Source organism: Gekko japonicus, unplaced genomic scaffold, assembly GCF_001447785.1.
Source record: "Gekko japonicus isolate JY-2015 unplaced genomic scaffold, Gekko_japonicus_V1.1 scaffold3375, whole genome shotgun sequence".
Taxonomy (NCBI): domain Eukaryota; kingdom Metazoa; phylum Chordata; class Lepidosauria; order Squamata; family Gekkonidae; genus Gekko; species Gekko japonicus.
In genome coordinates this window covers 123,793-138,655 of record NW_015172118.1, presented here as the reverse complement: position 1 = coordinate 138,655, position 14,863 = coordinate 123,793, and the positions used below count along the sequence as shown (strand labels likewise).

At 48.9% G+C, this 14,863-nt stretch overlaps 1 protein-coding gene across 1 annotated transcript in view; it reads left to right on the top strand.

Moving 5' to 3' along the window:
- Window positions 1-1,555: 1,555 nt before the first annotated feature.
- Window positions 1,556-14,863, top strand: part of CPLX3 (complexin 3) — a 23,303-nt gene continuing 9,995 nt past the window's right edge. Inside the window, exons 1-2 of the mRNA XM_015420986.1 lie at window positions 1,556-1,719; window positions 14,399-14,486. Coding sequence (XP_015276472.1) covers window positions 1,556-1,719; window positions 14,399-14,486 — 252 coding nt within the window. The remainder of the gene's footprint in view (window positions 1,720-14,398; window positions 14,487-14,863) is intronic.

Sequence of the window (14,863 nt, the reverse complement as noted above, 5' to 3'; positions counted from 1 at the left end):
GGTGGCGAAAGCTGGGAAGCGATAGTCTCTCACGGTACATAGGAGACTTCCAGACAATGCAACTTCCAACATAACATCCTCCTGCACATCTGTAGAGATAAGCGTTGCGGCACAGGCAGAACAGCAGGGACAGGAATGCAATTACCAAGACACAGAATGAACTCCCCAACCCCCATGGCAGCATAGCTGACACTTACAAACTCCTTCCCCTTCCCCTCCCCAGAACAGACACCCTGGGAGGTAGGTGGGGCTGAGAGAGCTCTGAGAGAAACTGCTCTTTCCAGAACAGCTCTGAGAAAGCTTGTGACTGACCCAAGGTCACACCCGCAGCTGCATGTGGAGCTGGGGGGGGGAATCAAACCCGGTTCTCCTAGATTAGAGTCCACGCCCCTAACCACTACACCAAACTGGTGGATTGCCATTGCCTGCCTCTGTGTAGCGACTCTGGACTTAGCTTCCACGATCTGATGAAATTGGGATAGTCTGGGCCATCGAGGTTGGGGCAGACAGACAGAGGCAGTTTGCCAGTGTCTTGCCTTACTCTAAGTAGTGAGCCCGGATCTCCTTGGCGGTCTCCTATCTAAGTATGAACTGGGGTTGACCCTGCTTAGCTTCCAAGACCCAACAGGATCGGGCTACCCTGGGCCATCCAATGCTCACCCTATATTCTTCCCCCCAAAGAGCAGAGTACAGCAGGGCTTGGAAAGAGCCTATTGAGAGCAGGGGAAACCTGGAAATCAGGACATTTACAGCACAGCAGCTCCGTGCGGGAACTCCCTCGGCCAGAGAAAGCGCATCTGTTTGGAAGCAAAGGCTTCAGAGGGGGGGGGAAACCCGAATTAATTCATTCCATTGGGCGTGCAGCAAAACCTTCCCCGTGGTAGCAGCCTCTGGCTCATGCGTACACATGTACCCAACAGAGAGGGTCTTCTCCTCTGCCTTGCAGATGAACAAGGGCCAAAGGGGAGTCTGCGGAGAGGGGTGTGTGCCAGTGCAATTCTACTCCAGTAAACAGTTTAATCCTTTGGGAAACAGGGGAAGAAGGAAAGAAGGCGGAGCCAGGAAGAGAGGAGGGGCGGGAGCGGCAGGCAGAGTTAAACTGTCACGCTTAGGAAGCGAGGTCAGACCAGCCCGGGCTCTCTGGAGGCGACGGCGGACTGGGAGGGTCGAATCCCGCTCGGGGTTGGATCTGTCGGAACCCGAGACGCTTGTCCGGGCGGTGGGTTGCTGTCCGCGCGTCGTGGTGCTGAAACGGAGCCCCCATCAAGTCCACGGGGGAAGGCGAGACTAATTGAGCCCTTCGGAGCTGTCCACAGCCTGTCGGTGCTGAAGCCCACCAAACCCCCGGACGAATTCTCTCCCTCCCGACCCGGCGCATCGATGGGAACCGGCCAAGAGGCGCATCCGCCCCGGGAGAAGATGCTGCTTTAAAAACCCGATCGGCAGCTGAGCTCAGACCAGCCGCCTAACCCTCTCTGCCTCCGCTCCGCGTCTCGGTTCTCCTGCCACCGCACAGAAACCCTCTTCCCCACCTCCCGCGTGCACCCCGGGCAGCATGGCTTTCATGGTGAAGTCGGTGGTGGGTGGGCAGCTGAAGAACCTGACGGGGGGTCTCGGAGGAGGAGAGGAGAAAGGGGAGAGCGAGAAGACCCCGGCGGAGGCCCACGGAATGACGAGGGAGGAGTACGAAGAGTACCAGAAGCAGCTGGTGGAGGAAAAGTGAGTACTTGAGTGAGGCTGGAGAACCTTGTTGCCTTTGGGGGTAGATTGGGACTCTTTGGGATGCGCCTCCCGCAAAGCTAGTCTCATATGGCCTTGCACCCCAGTAGACTGAGAAAAGGGAGCTGGAGAAAAGAAAAGGTTTCCCAACCAGTGCTCCCTCTAAGCTGTGGAGTCTTGTGAGCAAAAATTCTACTCTGCGAGCTACCGGCATTAAAAGTTGTGAGCGAGCGATTTGGCTGCTGCATAAATCAGTCTGCTCTGGAGCCATGTTCCCTCTAAGCTGTGCAATCTTGTGAGCAAAAATTCTACTTTGTGAGCCACTGGCATTAAAGCTGTGAGTGAGCCACTTGGCTACTGCATAAATGAGTTTGTTCTGGAGCCATCCCTTCCTGAGCGAAGACAAAAAGGTGTGAGCCAGAGGCTAAGAAACTGTGAGCTAGCTCACACTAACTCAGCTTAGAGGGAACTCTGCTCTGGAGCCATCCTCCCTGAGCGGACAAAAATGTGTGATCCGGAGGCTAAAAAGCTGTGAGCTAGCTCACACGGACTCAGCTTAGAGAGAACGTTGTGAATCCCAACCCCCCTTTCCCCTTCCTTTTCAAAGGAGCGGTTTTTTAGCAGACTCAAGGTGCGATGAAAATGTGACATGTTTCAACTCATTGTTGGATAAGGTGTATTTAAAGGCATCGCCTGGCCGGCGGAGTCAAGGCAAGATGGAATGATTTCACAGCTCTGTCGTGTCACCCCCCCCCCATTCCTGTTGAGGGACGCGAATTGTTGCTCCCACATTTTTTAAATGAGGATCTCAGAACAAGAATGAGCTGCTTAAGGCTGGTGGTTCCATGTCTGGAAAGGAGAGCGACTCCAAACAAGTTAGCAAGGGGGTTCACAAAGGAGAGTGAATCCAGATCTGATTTATCTCTGCTAGATGCATGGTTCAATTCTCCTCCGCCACTTCCTAAACCACCAGTCCTAATGAGACACATCCAGGCCATACGCCTGACACTCCGCAAAGAGCAATATCCCGTTCCCAACAAAAAGAAACAGATCGTTGTGGTATTACGGCCTCGGGAGGGTAGCCACATTGGTCCGCACTAGAAGAGCTGGATTCGAGCCCAGTTAGTACCTGAGAGACCAACAATATTTGGGGGAAGTAAAAAAGAGCAAGAGTTCCAGTAGCACCTCAAAGACTCACAGCATTTGCACCAGGGCAGGAGCTTTCGTGAGTCACGGCTCACTTCTTCAGATACTGAGCGGTGACTCACGACAACTCCTCCCCTGCCACACATTTTGTTAGTCTTTAAGATGCTACGGAACTCTTGCTCTTTTCTACTGCTACAGACAGACAATCACGGCTACCCATCAAGATTTTGGGGGTTTTCGATCTATGTACTGGAAAGGCATATGTTTGTTATTGTATTTCTATATTTGAAAACTGCTTTGTGAAAGTTATTTTGAAAAAGGGTCTTTATTATGCATTGAGATGTATGCTCTTAAAAATGACCACAAAATATTGAGACTTTTATACATTGTTTTATTGTAGGATTTAGGATTTCCATTTTGTGAAGAGTAATATATGAAGACCATGGAAGATTGTATGTTAAGTCTTGGTATTATTACATACTCCACCAGAATTGTTAGTCCTTTATCTTAGAAAAGATATTGATTCATTGTTATTCTTGTATAGGAGATTTTAACAAAGAATTGTATCGAAACCAATGGTGTTACTCGAGAGGTTGGTAATCCGCTCGTCTCCACGCCACTATTGTGTTGGTTTGGCGCTTCAATGCTGGAAACAAGAATTAAAACAACATGAGAGCATCACAAGTTTAAGTGCTTATATCATTGTCATTTACTTGTATGCACGTTTGCAACAATTTTCCATTACTTGTTGCACCTTAAAGACTAACAGCACTTGCACCAGGGCAGGAGCTTTCGTGAGTCACGGCTCACTTCTTCAGGTACTGAGCGGTGACTCACGACAACTCCTCCCCTGCCACACATTTTGTTAGTCTTTAAGATGCTACTGGAACTCTTGCTCTTTTCTACTGCTACAGACAGACAAACACGGCGACCCATCAAGATTTTGGGGGTATAAGCTTTTGGGAATCAAAGCGTCCTTTGTCAGATCTGGTATTACAAAAAACCCTCCCAAGAGACAGGGATGTACAGAAGATGAAGAAGAGGAAGAGATTGGATTTATACCCCGCCCTTCACTACCCAAAGGGGTCTCAGAGTGGCTGACAAACTCCTTTCCCTTCCCCTCCCCACAACAGACACCCTGTGAGGTAGGCGGGGCTGAGAGAGCTCTGATAGAAGAAGAAGAGGAGGAGGAGGAGAAGAGATTGGATTTATACCCCGGCCCTTCACTACCCAAAGGTGTCTCAGAGTGGCTTACAAACTCCTTTCCCTTCCCCTCCCCACAACAGACACCCTGTGAGGGAGGTGGGGCTGAGAGAGCTCTGACAGAAACTGCTCTTTTTCAAGGACAGCGCTGACAGAACTTTGGCTTGCCCAAGGTCATCCAGCAGCTGCATGTGGAGGAGTGGGGAATCAAACCCGGCTCTCCCAAATTAGAGTCCGTGCACTTAACCGCTACACCAAACTGGCTCTCTGACAAACAGACTGCATTGATTCTACCAGGACATCCAAGAATCTATGCCTACCATAGAAACAGGGCAGACGTCAAAGAATGAAAAATAGCTCTAAGCTCCGTCTGTGTGCAAAACATACACAGTCTCCCCTCCAAGCAGTTTCTATGCACGGTGCAGACTTTAATTCTATTTAATATATATATATATGCAGATATAAGAATCTGGGTTACAAAATGCAAACAGTGGAAGATGAGCTTTTTCTTTTTAAGCACCGACGCGGAATCTGACGATGGGAGCGTTGACGTTGGAGCGCATACCCTGCAAATCTCATTGGTCCCCAAGGGGCGACAGGACTCAAATTTAACTTGGTTAAAGAGACCCTTGTCCGGTTATGCTTTCTAAACCAGGAGGGGGAGGAGAGGAAATGGACACGATACTTTCACATTTGTTGTGGAAGGCGGGGAATGCCAGTCGAGTATTTTAATGAACCTCTAATCTTTTAATCCGCTTTTGCCTTGGAGAGATGGGATTGTTTTCTCGGGGAAATAAATAAAATAACTGACTCTCGCTACGGCTTTCCCTCCGGACGTTCCGATCTATAGTTTCCAATTCCTGATTTTGAAAGGAAGGAAGGAAGGGAGAAACAGATTGTTTTGTGCTACGCTACAGCTTATTTTGCACCCTAGGCAAGGATCCCTTCTGGCGCCCCCCCCATGCACCCACCATGGCTCGGACCCATTAATTGGATCTGTACCCCGGACCTCCCGTTCCCCTGGCACCCATGCTCTTAACCAGGGTTCCCTCTAAGCTGAGTTAGTGTGAGCTGGCTCACAGTTCTTTAGCCTCCGGCTCAGATATTTCTGTATCAGCTCAGGGAGGAGGGCTCCAGAGCAAACTTCTTGATGCAGGAGCCAAATCGCTCACTCACAACTTGAATGCCAGGTGCTCACAAAGTAGAATTTTTGCTCACAGGACTCCACAGCTTAGAGGGAACATTGCTCTTAACACTCACTTTTGCTTTTGTAACTTTGCCTGCTTTGCACATTTGGCTTCCACCAAGGAAGACTCTGCAAAGAAAGGCATTCGCAGTCGCAGACAACCTCTGCTTCTCACTTGCAGTGTTCCCTCTAAGCTGAGTTAGTGTGAGCTAGCTCACAGTTTGTTAGCCTCCGGCTCACACATTTTTGTCTTAGCTCAGGGAGGACAGCTCCAGAGCAAACTAATTTATGCAGTAGCCAAATCGCTCACTCAGAACTTGAATGCCAGTAGCCCACAAAGTAGAATTTTTGCTCACAAGCCTCCACAGCTTAGAGGGAACATTGCTCACTTGCCTTGACAGTTCCTTGCTGGGGTTGCCATAAGTCAGTTGCAATTTGAGTGTCCTTATGTAATAGCCCCCCTATTTAGATTCTTCTTTGACTCAGCTGAGTGACCCTTCTGTGCCCAGAGGGCTAAGTGCTTTGGTGGAATTGGGGTTTGTATCATCAGAAAGATCATAACATGTTTAAAACTCAGTAGTGTTTGCAGCTGAACCAGGACGGGGTGTGTGTATGCCAGTTTGGTGCCCCTAAGGGCCGGCGCGCTCTAGGCGAGTGCCTAGTTCACCTAGTGAGCGAGCCGGCCCTGCGCTCACACTTTCCGATCCTTAGCTGCCTTCCTGTTCACATTCTCCGTGGAATTCTTTGGTAGTGACATCTAGTTCTGCTAGGGCTGAACCACCGCTTTTCCTGCAGATTGCTTCTGAACACGTTGAGCTAAACCCTGTGGCTCTCTTGCAGAATGGGCTGCAAATTCTGCATTAAAAAAAACAAACAGTCGGTGCAGCTTGAAAGAACAGAAGTAATTACTTCGGATTCCCAAACCGGCTGCATTTACACTTCCATAAGGCAGTGTGGTTTAGCGGTTAGAGGGTCGGACCGGGACCTGGGAGGCCCAGGCTCAAATCCTTCCTCTGCCATGGAAGCTCACTGAACGACCTGGGGCCAATCACACACTCTTGGTGTAGCCTACCCCCCAGGGTTGTTGTGAGGATAAAACGAAGGAGAGAAGGATGTAAGCAGCTTCGAGCCCCCGCTGGAGAGAAAAGCAGGGTATAAATGAAAGAAACGCGGATCTGCTCATAGATTTGTTCTATAGCGAAATCTCACTGAACTATCACTGAAGAAGTGCAAACTCTCAGCGGGAATGGGGAGGAAAGCGGGCAGTGCGCACCTCCCCTGATCCCAGAGTACCACCTGGGCCCTAACCAGGCAAGACCACACAGATTTCAGTGTACCGTTTTCAGCGGCACATACTCATGCTTCAGAGCCATCTTGATAATGGGGACAGGTAGGCAGCCATGTTGGTCTGAAGCATCAGGACAAAGTCTGAGTCCAGTGGCACCTTTAGGACCAACCAAGTTTCATTCTGGGTATAAGCTTTTGTGTGCAGGCACGCTTCTTCAGATACCAATTGTGTGCATGTCCACTTCAGATCAGGGGCCATTTCCTGCAGGAGCGCACAGGAGCGGAGCTCCGGCAGTAAAGAGCCCAGGGGGCGGGCACAGGCAACAAGCCCCGCCCCCTGCTCCCAGCAGCCCTCAGTCAGAGCAAGAAGCAGCCAGGTAAGTTGCAGAGCCTCCCCTAGGCCTCCAGTCCAAAACAGTCCAGTGGCACCTTTAAGACCAAGTTTTATTCAGGTACCAGCTCTCCCTCCTCTGCGAGGACAGATCTGCGTGTTCCCCCCCCCCAATAGCTAGCAATTCAAGACAGTCCAGTGGAGCCTGAGCGGTGGGTGTTGCCTTCTGACACACTTCCGGTGATGTCAGGGGGGGTGGCATATGCAAATAAGTTATGCTAATGAGTTGTGCTAATGAGCTCCTGCACCTCTTTTTCTACAAAATGACCCCTGCTTCAGATATCGTGTGCATGCACATTCTGATACCAATCATGTGCGTGGACACGTCTTCAGATACCAATTGTGTGCATGCACACTTCTTAAGATACCAACTTGAAGAAGTGTGCCTGCACACAAAAGCTTACGCCCAGAATAAAACGTGGTCGGTCTTAAAAGGTGCCACTGGACTCAAGCTTCGTCTTGATACAGACACGTCCACTAAAGCACCACCTCATTAGCTATCTAAACGGCATTTTTGGATTCTAGCCTCCCCACTCCTGTTGACCAGCTGGTAAACTCAGGGGCTGAAAAGTTTTTGTGCGAAAGAGCTATGTTGACGTCTCATCAACAAATGGACCTTACTAATCAGTCAGAGTGGTGTACTGGGTAGATTTCGCAACTGGGATCTAATCCCCTCTCTGCCTTGCTGGGTGATTTTGGGCCAGTCACAAACTGTCTCACAGCCTAACCTGCCTCACAGGTAGCTTGAGGTGGGTAGCCGTGTTGGCCTGCAGGAGGAGAGCAAGGTTTGAATCCTTAACGAGCAACAAGATATCCAGGGTATAAGCTTTTGAGAGTCATAACTCCCTAGCAGCTGATGAAGAGAGCATTCACTCTTGAAAGCTTACAAAGTGGAGGGGAATTTGTCTTTCAGATGCTACTGGACTCAGATCTTGCTGTTCTACCTTGCAGGGTTGTTGTGAGGATGAAATAGAGGAAAGGAGAATGCGGTGAGCCCCCATTGGGGGAAAGGTGAGGTGAAAAGGAGTTAACATTTTTAAAAAGTGATCTCATTGGCACAAAATACTGTGGAAGTGGTTGGGAATTATCTTTAGGCTTTATCCACCTTTTAGCAAAGAGAAGCAAACTGGTTGCTGATGGGTGGAATATCAGCTCCAGTTTCCCTCTTTGCTTTGACGTATAGAAACAATAAAGGAAAGGAGAACGGTGGATATAAGTCCAAACGGGAGAAATAATAGCAACCGTAGAAAAATAACTAATTAACTCTAAACCAATCTTCTTTTTTAATATACCAATTTACTAAGTACATAAATATCAGATCGTAGAAATGACACCTCTGTGTCCATTCGACAGAATCGTTTATGCCGCGCAAGTCTACTGATCATCAAACCCCTTTAAATCACTGTATTCTTACAAACATATAGAAAAGCTAATAAATACTAAGAAACTGCGCGATATAGCTAAGAAGTATCCTTTCCCGAGTGTTGTAATGCTGTACACTTTAACCGTGCAGGAATACTTTTATTCCGATATGCTTTATGAGAGACAAGTCATGAAGACAAAATTTGTCTCAGATGATATTGAGTGGCTTTTGCTCCACGCAAAGGCAGTCTCCAGTCTTATAGAGGGGGCTAGATGGAGAACCCATTTCGTAGACCTTCCACAAAGACGGATCACTCTGAGTTACACTCTGAGAAGTCCACTGAAGTCAACGGTCTTACGGAGGGTGCAACTCTGCTTAGAAAGGCACTGCTAACCCCCTTCCGATGGGGACTGTCAGTGCCAACAGAAAGCAGCCGTACCCAAATTAGCAGCAGCGGCTGTTTCTAGAACAACAAATTAGTTTTCACCACACCGATAGGAATATAAACTGTATAGCAGCCCTAACTATTCTTTTTTTTTGGTAAAACTTTTTATTGAAAGGATATAACAACTTTATCAAAATTTTGATCCACAACATTTCAAATATATCCATTTTCTAATTTTCCTCCTTCCCACCCCCCTTGCTTGGCTTCCCACAGTGCGATTTCCCCTTATTTCCCTTTCTTTCCTTCACTGTAAATTCTCTCTTTCAATACATCTCATTAGGTAACATTACTTCATAAACATTTCATATACTCTAATTTCTAAATTTCACTCTAATAACTTTCAAAACCTATTAAGGTATTTTTTACATCCCATCTTTGTTCAATATATTCTTTAAAGTCTTTCCAATCTTCATAAAATTCTTCATCTTCTTTATTGTTCAATTTTCTTGTCAATTTATCCATTTCTGCCATGTATAGTACCTTTTTTAACCAATCCCAAATTTCTGGCACTCTGTCCTGTTTCCAGAATTGAGCATAAGTCATCCTTGCAATTGTAATTAGGTACCATAGCAATGTCTTTTTTGTCACATTAACTTCTTCCATTTTCAGACCCAGAAGCAAAATTTCTGGTTCTTTCTTAAATGTTGATTTCAGGATTTTCTGTGTCTCAGCGTGGACCTCTGTCCAATATTTCGCAAGTCCACCACATATGATAAAAAGAGCCTGCCCTAACTATTCTTTAAAGAAAACCAGTTATCCAAACGGTTGGATGACACTGGGCGCCTGAAAATCCGATTCTTGGTTTGAATCAAATTCTGCAAAGGCAGCTGTTGAAAGAACGTAAGACACTCCCGTGCTAGATCACACCAAAGGTACTTCTGGTTCAGTCTTCTATTACAACCGGGGCAAACGACACGTCTGCGGGAAACCCACAAGAAGGGCAGGACCACAATAGCCTTCCCCTGCTGTTACCTGCTCTGGTAATGAAAATTCAGACGTGTCCCACTTCCCCACATGGAGAGTTTTTGCAACTGTGACGGTGACTGATAGACCGGCCTGCTGTGAATTCTCTTGCCGGCTTTTCAAAGCCATCTATTAGCTGGAGACCATCGCGTAGAGAATTCTTTTTACACTGTGTTGTGGGGGGGGGAAAGACAGAGGATGGATTTGGCCGGTCGGAGGCAATACTAAGGCCCTGAGCTGGACAGTAGGGACTATCCGGATCAGTGTTCCCTCCAGGGCCGGCTCGCTCACTAGGCAAACTAGGCGTTTGCCTAGAGCGCGCCGGCCCTTAGGGGCACCAAACTGCACTTGCCCCCTCCCCAAAAGCCCCGCATTTCCGCATCCGGGTGACCCCCACCCCCGCCCGCCGCCTCTTTGGCTGGCTAACTTCTCCCTGCCTGCTCCCTTGGCTTCCCAGCGGAGTGCTTCTCCTCTTCCTCCTCCTCTTCCTCATGGCTGGGGACTGGCAGCTGCAGCAGCAGCAGCAGCAGCAGTGCCGGGGAGCAACGGCTTGTGAGTGCCCCACTGGTCAGTTTCTTCTCCGGGTGCCCTGGTGGGCGTACGGGGGGGGGGGCGCCAGAAGGGATCCTCGCCTAGGGTGCAAAATAAGCTGGGGCTGGCCCTGTTTCCCTCTAAGCTGAGTCAGTGTGAGCCAGCTCAGTTTTTTAGCCTCCGGCTCACAGATTTTTGTCTCCGCTCAGGGAGTTTGGCTCCAGAGCAACCTAACTGATGCAGTAGCCCAATCGCTCACTCACAACTTTTAATGCCAGTAGCTCACAAAGTAGAATTTTTGCTCACAAGGCTCCAGGGGGTTGCTACGCAGAGGCAGGCCATGGCAGATCAGCTCTGACCATCTCTTACCTTGAAAAAACGATGGGGTTGCATAGGTCGGCTGCAACCAGATGGCACCTTACAAACATGCAGGTTGCTTTCCATAGATGTTAAATGACCAAGATTTTAATAATACCTCCAACCTTCCCCAGGAGACTGGCTTTCCATGTACTTCAGATTATGGAAGAAAGAATGTTGTGAGGTTGATTGCAATTCCCTTTTGTTATAAAGATTCGTTTTCCTTTTTACTTAACGTAGTTCTTTCTTATCCTTTTTCTTAATAATACATCTCATCTGATCTCGGAAGCTAAGCACGGTCGACCCTGGTTAGGAAAAAACGATGGGGTTGCATAGGTCGGCTGCAACCAGATGGCACCTTACAAACATGCAGGTTGCTTTCCATAGATGTTAAATGACCAAGATTTTAATAATACCTCCAACCTTCCGCAGGAGACTGGCCTCTTCTTTCCATGTACTTCAGATTATGGAAGAAAGAATGTTGTGAGGTTGATTGCAATTCCCTTTTGTTATAAAGATTAGTTTTCTGTTTTTCTTAACGTAGCTCTTTCTTATCCTTTTTCTTAATAATACATCTCATCTGATCTCGGAAGCTAAGCAGGGTCGACCCTGGTTAGTATTTCGATGGGAGACCAACAAGGAAGTCCAAGGGTTGCTACGCAGAGGCGGGCAAGGGCAAACCACCTCTGTTTGTCTTCCCTGATCTGGATGGCCCAGACTAGCCCAATCTCGTCAGATCTCGGAAGCTAAGCAGGGTCGACCCTGGTTAGTATTTGGATGGGAGACCAACGAGGAAGTCCAGGGTTGCTATGCAGAGGCAGGCGATGACAGAACCACCTCTGAACGTCTCTTGCCTTGAAAACCCTCCAGGGTCACCATAAGTCAGCTGTGACTTGACGGCACTTAATTATTGTCTTTACCTGCATGGACTAGGCTAACCCAATCTCATCGGATCTTGGAAGCAAGCCGTTAACTTTCCCAGCTGAGTAAATTGCGGCTGGAACCTCTACAAGGTCATACATGAGATAGCAGACTGTTGATGAGCCCAAAAGAGCTGAGAAGCAAAGGGAGGGCACCCCTCCACATCCCGGGTCTATGACAGGGCTGCCTGACATCTACTTCACAGGACTGTCATCAGACGAGAGGCGTAAACACTGCCCGTAAGTTCCCTGAGACAGCAGGTGAGAAAAAAATAAGGGAGTTGTAGAAAAACTGCACAGCAGTGCCAGAGGATGGAACTCAGAGGCGTGGTGAAGGAAAGCTACTGAGTCTTGCAAACTGTTTTGGAGGAGGAGAAAGAGTCTCACCTGGGGCCCTGACCTGGACAACCCAGGCTAGCCTGATCTTGTCAGAAGATAAGCAGGGTTGGCCCTGGTTAGTACTTGGACTGGAGACCACCAAGGAAGTCCAGGGTTGCTACGCAGAGGCAGGCCATGGCAAACCACCTCTGTTTGTCGGCCCTGACCTGGACAACCCAGGCTAGCCTGATCTTGTCAGAAGATAAGCAGGGTTGGCCCTGGTTAGTACTTGGACTGGAGACCACCAAGGAAGTGCAGCGTTGCTATGCAGAGGAAGGCCATGGCAAACCCCCTCTGAATGTCTCTTGCCTTGAAAGCCTTACGATACAGTACAGTAACCGCAATGCACAGTAACCGCAATGCGCCCACCATAGCCTGACGAGAAAAAAACAGAAAAATCTTTGAAGGAAGTCGATATTAATACAGAATTGGTTGTGTCTCTTAGTGAGGAAAGGAATGAATGGCCCTAACAAACACCTGCAGTCACCTGACACTTCACTGTCAGGCTGAAGGAAGAGCTATTGGCTCTATATCCAGAATTACTTCATATGGACTAGTGGAAAAGAGAGAGTCCCGGAGCATCTTAAAGACTAACAAAATTTGTGGCAGGGTTGCTTTTGTGAGTCACAGCTCACTTCTTCAGATAGCTCCTCCCCTGCCACGAATTTTGTCAGTCTTTAAAGTACTACTGGACTCTTGCCCTTTTCTCCTGCTACAATCTGACATGGTGACCCATCTTGATCTGTCTTCATGTGGACTAGTTACTTATTACCAGGGGTCATTTCGTAGAAAAAGAGGTGTAGGAGCTCATTGGCATAACTCATTAGCGTAACTCATTTGCATATGCCACACCCCCTGACATCACCGGAAGTGTGTCAGAAGGCAACCCCCACTGCTCAGGCTCCACTGGGCTGTTTTGGATGGCTAGCTATTTGGGGGGGGGACATGCAGATCTGCCCTCAGAGAGGAGGGAGAGCTTGTACCTGAATAAAACTTGGCCTTAAAGGTGCCACTGGACTGTTTTGGACCGGGGGGCTGGGGGGAGGGCTCTGCAACTTACCTGGCTGCTTCTTGCTCTGACTGAGGGCTGCTGGGAGCAGGGGGCGGGGCTTGCTGCATGTGCCCGCCCCCTGGGCTCTTTACTGCCAGAGCTCTGCTCCTGTGCGCTCCTGCAGGAAATGACCCCTGCTTATAACACACTGTGGCTTTTTTGCTTAAATATGGTAGAAGAACAGAGTTTTCCCCTCACCTCCAGCAAGAGAAGTGGGCATCCCCAAACTACATTAGCCAGTGTGGTTTTGGAACCGCTGGGCGCGGTTTGTTCTGAATGTCACAGTGCAGACAGAAGGAATATAACCTTATATGTCGGGTACCAGAGAATGAAGTTCTCTATAGGAGGTGACTGCAGAAGGTGGTAACAGAAAGGAGGGATTGTCCATGCACTGCATGCAGGTCTATGTCCTGGACAGGGCAGTCCGAAGAGGAGTTACACTCTCCTAAGTCTATTTGAACTCAAAGGGCTTCGAAGGTCATAACACTGTTAAGGACTGCACTGTCTTTACAGTCCCTGTGCAGGATGGAAGCTGGCCGTTATTCCAAATGAATGATCCGAGAGAGACCGTGGTTCAGTGGTAGAGCATCTGCCTGGCATGCAGAAGGTCCCAGGTTCAATCCCTGGCATCTCCAGTTAAAAGCATCAGGTGATGGGAAAGACCTCTGCTTGAGACCCCAGACTTTGAGGGACCAAGGTCTGATTTGGTATAAGAAGAAGAAGAGATTGGATTTATACCCCGCCCTTCACTACCCGAAGGAGTCTCAGAACGGCATACAATCTCCTTTCCCTTCCCCTCTCCACAACAGGCACCCTGGGAGCAATGCTCCCTCTAAGCTGTGGAGTCTTGTAGAAATCCTACTTTGTGAGCCCCCCGCCATTAAAGATGTGAGCGAGCGACTTGGCTACTCCATAAATTAGTTTGCTCTGGAGCCCTCCTACCTGAGCTAAGATAAAAACGTGTGAGCTGGAGGCTAGAAAACTGTGAGCTGGCTCACACGAACGCAGCTTAGAGGGAACACTGCCTGGGAGCTAGGTGGGGCTGAGAGAGCTCTCTCGAGGACTGCCCTTGAGAACAGCTCTGAGATAACTTGATTGACCCAAGGTCACACCAGCAGCTGCATGTGGAGGAGTGGGGAATCAAACCCGGTTCTCCCAGGTTAGAGTCCGGGCTCCTATCCACTACACCAAACTGGCTCTCAGCTGCATGTGTTTATTTGTGTTTATGTGAAATAAGGCAGCTTCATGTGTTTCTATGTGTTCATGCGAAAGATGATCTCCTCGGGGAATCCACCCTGATCAGCGTCTGTAACACGCGGGGATGTGGCACTGAGATTGATGACCTACATCAGAAACCGCCGTGCTTTCTCTGCCCCTGTAGCCAGCCTTCCTGGCGGTTACCCTTGTCTGCCTCACTAATAAACCACCATCCCCCCCCCCCCTCTGTGTTCTCTGCAGAATGGAGCGAGATGCCCAGTTTGCACAACGGAAAGCCGAGAGGGCAACGCTGCGGACCCACTTCCGAGACAAATACCGGCTGCCGAAGGTACGTCCGCGGGCCTTCTTTAAGAGAGCGGGAGAAAGAGGCCTTGCTGGATTTCAGGAGGGGGAGTCCTAAGCAGAGTTCCCTCTAAGCTGAGTTAGTGTGAGCGAGCTCACAGTTTTCTAGCCTCCGGCTCACACATTTTTCTCTTAGCTCAGGAAGGAGGGCTCCCGAGCAGACTAATTTATGCAGGAGCCAAATCGCTCGCTCACAGCTTTAATGCCAGCAGCTCACAAAGTAGAATTTCTGCTCACAAGACTCCGCAGCTTAGAGGGAACATTAGTCCTAAGTGGCCCAGGCTAGAGCAATCGCATCAGATTTCCGAAGCAAAGCAGGGTCAGCCCTGGTTAGTCCTTGGATGGGAGACCATCGAGGAACCC